The sequence below is a fragment of the Rosa chinensis genome, chromosome 7, assembly GCF_002994745.2.
Source record: "Rosa chinensis cultivar Old Blush chromosome 7, RchiOBHm-V2, whole genome shotgun sequence".
NCBI lineage: Eukaryota > Viridiplantae > Streptophyta > Magnoliopsida > Rosales > Rosaceae > Rosa > Rosa chinensis.
Genome location: NC_037094.1, coordinates 47,784,400 through 47,789,650, shown reverse-complemented (window position 1 = coordinate 47,789,650; position 5,251 = coordinate 47,784,400). Strand labels below are relative to the sequence as shown.

Genomic DNA, 5,251 nt, shown 5'->3' with positions numbered 1-5,251 from the left:
TGCAGCGTGTTCATGTCAGACCATGTGGATGAAGATAATTCTGAAGAAACTTGGCTATGAAGGCAGCGAAAGCACTACCATTTTCTGTGACAATAGCTCAGCGATCAAGTTATCCAAGAACCTTGTGATGCATGGTAGAAGCAAGCACATAGACGTGCGTTTTCACTTCCTATGAGAGCTGGCTAGAGAAGGAGTCATGCATTTGAAGCATTGTGGGACACAAGAGTAGGTGGCTGATGTGTTAACTAAACCACTTAAACTGGAGTCATTTCAGAAGTTGAGAGATCAATTGGGAGTGTGTAAGGCACCTGCAGTAAACTAGTTGCTTAGGAAATCTAGTTTAAGGGAAGGAATGTTATGGCTTAGAGTTTGTTATTCTGTTAATAAGTGACCTAGTCTTTAGGATGTTGTTACAGTTTTGAATTCTTCCTAGTTTAGTTACCACGTTTTTAGCTGATAACGTGGGCTGCATTTGATTTTCTGTTTTATCTTGTAAGGCTATTATATAGCCATATTGCATCTCAAATAAACCAAGTCATTCTCTCAGATTGGTCTTGTGTTCTTGATCGATTGCTATCTTTTGAGATCAATAACTCCTAACATGAAAATCACTGTTCTCCAAACTAGGGAAAAGATTAGGAATAACAAACCTTGAATCATGCACACCATGGAAGGAAAACAAACTCTCAAAGAAACTAGCAGCAATATCCTTCATATCTATGAGATCCCTGCACAAATTCCTATTAACATCATGGAGACCTTCAATTTTATTTCTTTTTCTTCTAATCATGGTAGACATATGAAAAAATTTAGTGTTTTTATCCCCATCTTGCAGCCATTTAACCCTTGACTTTTGCTGCCAATACATTGCCTCCTGCTCGCGAATGATGTCATACTCTCTAATAACTCTTGTTCCAAATTCAACAAGAAGGGGTTATTATTCCTAAAAAGACTTTTTTGGATCCCAGAGATTCTGGCTAGAAGTCTTCTTTTTTTCCTAAAAATATTGCCGAAAGTATATGAGTTCCACTCTAAATCCTGAGCCAAAGAGTAGACTTTATCTTGGATTCTACCATCATACCTTTGCCAATGTTCCTGCACAAAATTATTATAGTTATCATGACTCACCCACATTGCTTAAAACCTGAATGGTTTAATAGCATCTGTAGATAGCACGCATGAACTTGAGTAGAGAAGAAGGGGGCAATGGTCTGACTTCATTCTTGGAAGATGTTGAATAAAGGCTTCAGGGAAAGCAAGCCACCAAAGATCATTACAGAAACCTCTATCAAGACACTCTTTAACTCATTTGTCAGTCCAAGTATAGTCAGGTCCCTGGTAGCCCAGGTCAATTAAACCACAGCTATCCACCCATTTTTTCATTCCACCAATTTTTCCAGTAGTAGAACCACCATTTTTGTCAGCACTACAATACAGTTCATTGTAGTCACCAATGATAAGCCAAGGTAAAGTACAATTTTGAGAGAAATTGATCATATAATCCCACAAAGAACTTCAAATAGAAAATTAGTGGGACTAGCATAAATTGCTATTAAAATTCAATCCTGAACTCCATCAACAGAAACTTTGACAGTAATAGATTGAGAATTACTATTAATGAACTCCACACCAATTTTGTTTCTGTCATACAGAATCCAAATTCCCCCAGAAAAACCAATAGCCTCCACAACATCAGCATCAGGAAAGCCATGTTTTCTAAGGAACTTTTTTGTTCGAGAAAAAGGGACCCTTGGTTCACAAATAATAATAATATCCAGCTTATGAGAAAAAATTAAGTCTGAGATTGCAGACCTAAACTTCTTGCCACCAGCTCCACGCACATTCCAGCATAAAACCTTAATCATTGAAGTTGCAACAAGAAGGGAAGTTCCCTTAATTATCAGGAACCATACCATCCCCACTTTGGGGAGGTAGGCTATGGTCTTGTGGCAGAGCACCATTAGTAGCAAACACTTGCTCAACAAAGCTCGTAGTAGCAACATCATCTACCACAGAACTTGTATCCCTCTCACATACCATTGGTTCCTCTGGAGGACAGTGACCAAAAGTCGCCGGGATATTGGTAGCCACCTTCGCATTCTCCCTGTGTACCAAATTAGTATATTTAAAATTAGGGATTTGTAGCTGAGGCACATTAATACTTAGAGGTTTACTCTTCCTTTGATACTGCATTGCACTTTTAGAATTACTCCTAGGATTAAGTGGTTTATGGTGTGAGTCTCTATTACAGACATCCTTCGTAGGTACTCTATAAGATTGATTGTCAATAGTGCTTTTCCCATTATCAACTGCAACTTGCTTCTTCTTGGTGTTGTCTTGCTTAGTGTCAATATTGTTAGTTGCAACCTGCTTCTTTTTGTCGTTGTCCCCCTCAGTTCTTCTATTGTCAGCAACATGGGCTTGCTTGGTCTTGGTTTGAAAGTTGTTCGATAATTTCACAATTGTGGGGGTTGTAGATTTAGTACTGGCATCGGGAGTAGATTCTTCTTGATTAGTAGTGTCCTCATCAAAAACCTCCTGCAATACATTGAATCTAGAGCCACCTTGAGCCTTCCCAGATCCACCACTTCCACTAGAGCTCTTTCTTTTATTCTTGTAAGTCATGAGCATCCAGGGGTCCATATCCTTCTTATCAATAGAAGCCTCCAAGCAAGGTAGATTAGAGATATTGGTCTCCATGTCTTGATGTCCAGAGCTTATTGAAATAGTATCATTAGCAGGAACATGTTTTTGCTGAGAATTTTGATTTTCACTTGAATCATGCATAGGAGAGTTGACATTTTTAGTAGTAGGACACTTATCTTTGACATGCCCAAAGCAGCCACACTCAAAGCAAATCATGGAAATTCCTTCATAGACCACACCATAGGCAACATTCTCAACTTCCACAAAAGGTCTCAGGGGTTTATTTAAATCAACCTCAATACAAACCCTTGCAAATTTTCCCCTAGCTTGAGCAAGAGTAACCTGATCAACCCTAACAATATCTCCAAGTATTTTACCAATTTTGGCAACAGTGAAATTCTTAAAATACTTAACTGGAAGCCCATAAAGCCATTATGCAAATTTTCTCACTAGCAAGATCAAAATCAGGCCTCCATTTTTGAACTACAAGAGTTTGCCCAGCTATAATCCATGGACCTCCACACAATATAGCCTACATATCTTCTTCCAGATTGCAATTCACAATGAAGTAGTCATTAGGTAAATTAATTAAACCCCATCCCCCTTTCAACTTCCATTTTCTCCTCAGCCCACCCAACATGGAATCAAAGGCATTCACAGCATTGGGTTTTCCCATCAACTTCACAATTACAGCACAACGCCAATCAAAATCCAATTTGTCATGAACTTTTTGTGAGAAGGAAACATTAGGGCCATGCTTACCAGTGGTGTAGGTGCAGTCATCATCAGTCATTTCAAACTCCTCCATCATTGTGTTTCGAAAACGATCAACCGGGTTCTTGAGAGTGCTCGCATAACTCATGGGAGTCGCTGTCGTAGGGGTAGGTTGCTTTCTGGAATCTAAATCCTCCATTCTCATCTCCGCCAGATGAGGGCTAAGATCATCTCCATTTCGAATTCGTTTTCGTTGTGTCAGAGCAGAACTTTCCCCTTCACCACTTCCCGGTGGAAGGACGGAGAAGGTGAAGCTCGGAATCGCCACCTGGTACCAATCAACAGTCGTCGGTGCTGGGAATATGTGGGTCAAGCATCGGTGGAAACAAAGTCAACGGGAGCAGGGATGTAGCCAGGAATCCTCGGAGGGTTGGGCTAATTTTAGCCATACAAAAATTTTGCACTGAACTCTTTTCATAGTGCTCTCATCTAAAGGGCCTTTGGCAAAGGCTGATGAGTTTTGATGGTTTCTGGCTCGGCATTGCCTCCTTGGTGATGCTGAGACTGGTGTGTAGTAGAAGAATCTTCGAGAGCTTCAATGGCGGCCTTGGCCTTGTGAATGAGCTAGTCAACGACCTTGCTTGGTCTATCAAAGCCAAGACGGTCTTGAACATCATATAACTCTATGGCAGACTGAGCTGAAAGCCGGACCTCCTGTCTCTTGGGCCCTTGGACGTGTAGATCTTGTTGTGCCTGTTTTTTCTCGCAATTGATCTAATAACGTGGCCTCCTTGAACCTTCACAATCCTCATGACACCACCAATCTTGGGATCAATCACATTCAGCAGAAGAATAGTTTCATCTCATCCTGTCCTATATTAGCAGCAAATGGATTCACCGGCCTCTGACTTTCCTTGGCAGCAAGCCTCGTTGCCTAAAATATGACTAGTATGACTAGAATTAACAACACATAAACTAAAAGACCTAATCTTTATATACCATTTCTAGTTCTAAACTTCAAAACTATTTCTTGAAACTCATCAAACACAATGTTTCTCCAAAATGGACATAATGAACAAAACCCATCAAAATAAACAGAACTTTCATCTCAAATCAGACCAAGGCAAGCCAATTACAATTGCATAAAGGTCATCAATTATCACGGACAATCAATTATCATTTATCAAACATGATGAACATCATCAACAATCCTTGCCAAAAAACAAGAAAAAAACCATCATGAGGTTTCGAGTTTCGACCTCACAGGCAAACACCAAAGTGACCAAACCAGGACCAAACAACACAATTTCGACAACCCATTCCCTGCCCATTCCCAATTATCAAACAAACATCATCACTTCATCAGCAATTCAGTAAATTACGACCTCACCCAGTCACATTAAACACCAAACATCACGAATTCACGATTCAAAGTTTAAATTTTCAAACATCATCAGCATGGTAGTGGAAGTACCTGAGAATCTGAGATTCAGGGATTGGAGGTGGCTCGGTGGACTGAAACTCTGAGAATCTGAGATGCTCTGTCGCAGAGATGCAGACCGTGGCGGAGGAGGTAGCTCAGGTAGGCGGACTGAAACTCTAAAAGGGGAGGTGGCTCGGTGGCTGGAGCCTGGAACTCTGGAAGGCGGAACCGATCTGAAGTTCTGAACGAGGAGACGGCCGACGGGTTTGGTGTTTGAGAGTCGGGACGGACAGCAGCAACCCAGCAACTCTTCGAAGCATTAGTATTTTTTTTTTTTTTTTTTTTATTTAGGATATACCCCTACTTGACACATTTTGGGCCAAATTTTCTCTTGAGCTACAACCCAAGTAGCCCTGTGAGTGGCTACGTCCCTGAACGGGAGTATCAGCTGCCTAAACGTAGAGAGAA

General features: G+C 40.8%; 1 protein-coding gene across 1 annotated transcript; it reads right to left on the bottom strand.

Annotated features, from left to right (window-relative positions):
- Positions 1-1,893: 1,893 nt before the first annotated feature.
- LOC112178046 lies at positions 1,894-5,251 on the bottom strand. The gene is made up of 2 exons (XM_024316263.2): positions 4,835-5,251; positions 1,894-4,294 (listed from the first exon to the last, which is right to left on the bottom strand). The coding sequence occupies exon 2, from the start codon at positions 2,860-2,862 to the stop codon at positions 1,894-1,896; it is 969 nt and encodes a 322-aa protein (XP_024172031.1). The 5' UTR covers positions 2,863-4,294; positions 4,835-5,251.

Coding starts and splice junctions, on each gene's coding strand:
- LOC112178046 (XM_024316263.2), bottom strand. CDS start 2,862: ATGATTTGCTTTGAGTGTGGCTGCTTTGGGCATGTCAAAGATAAGTGT.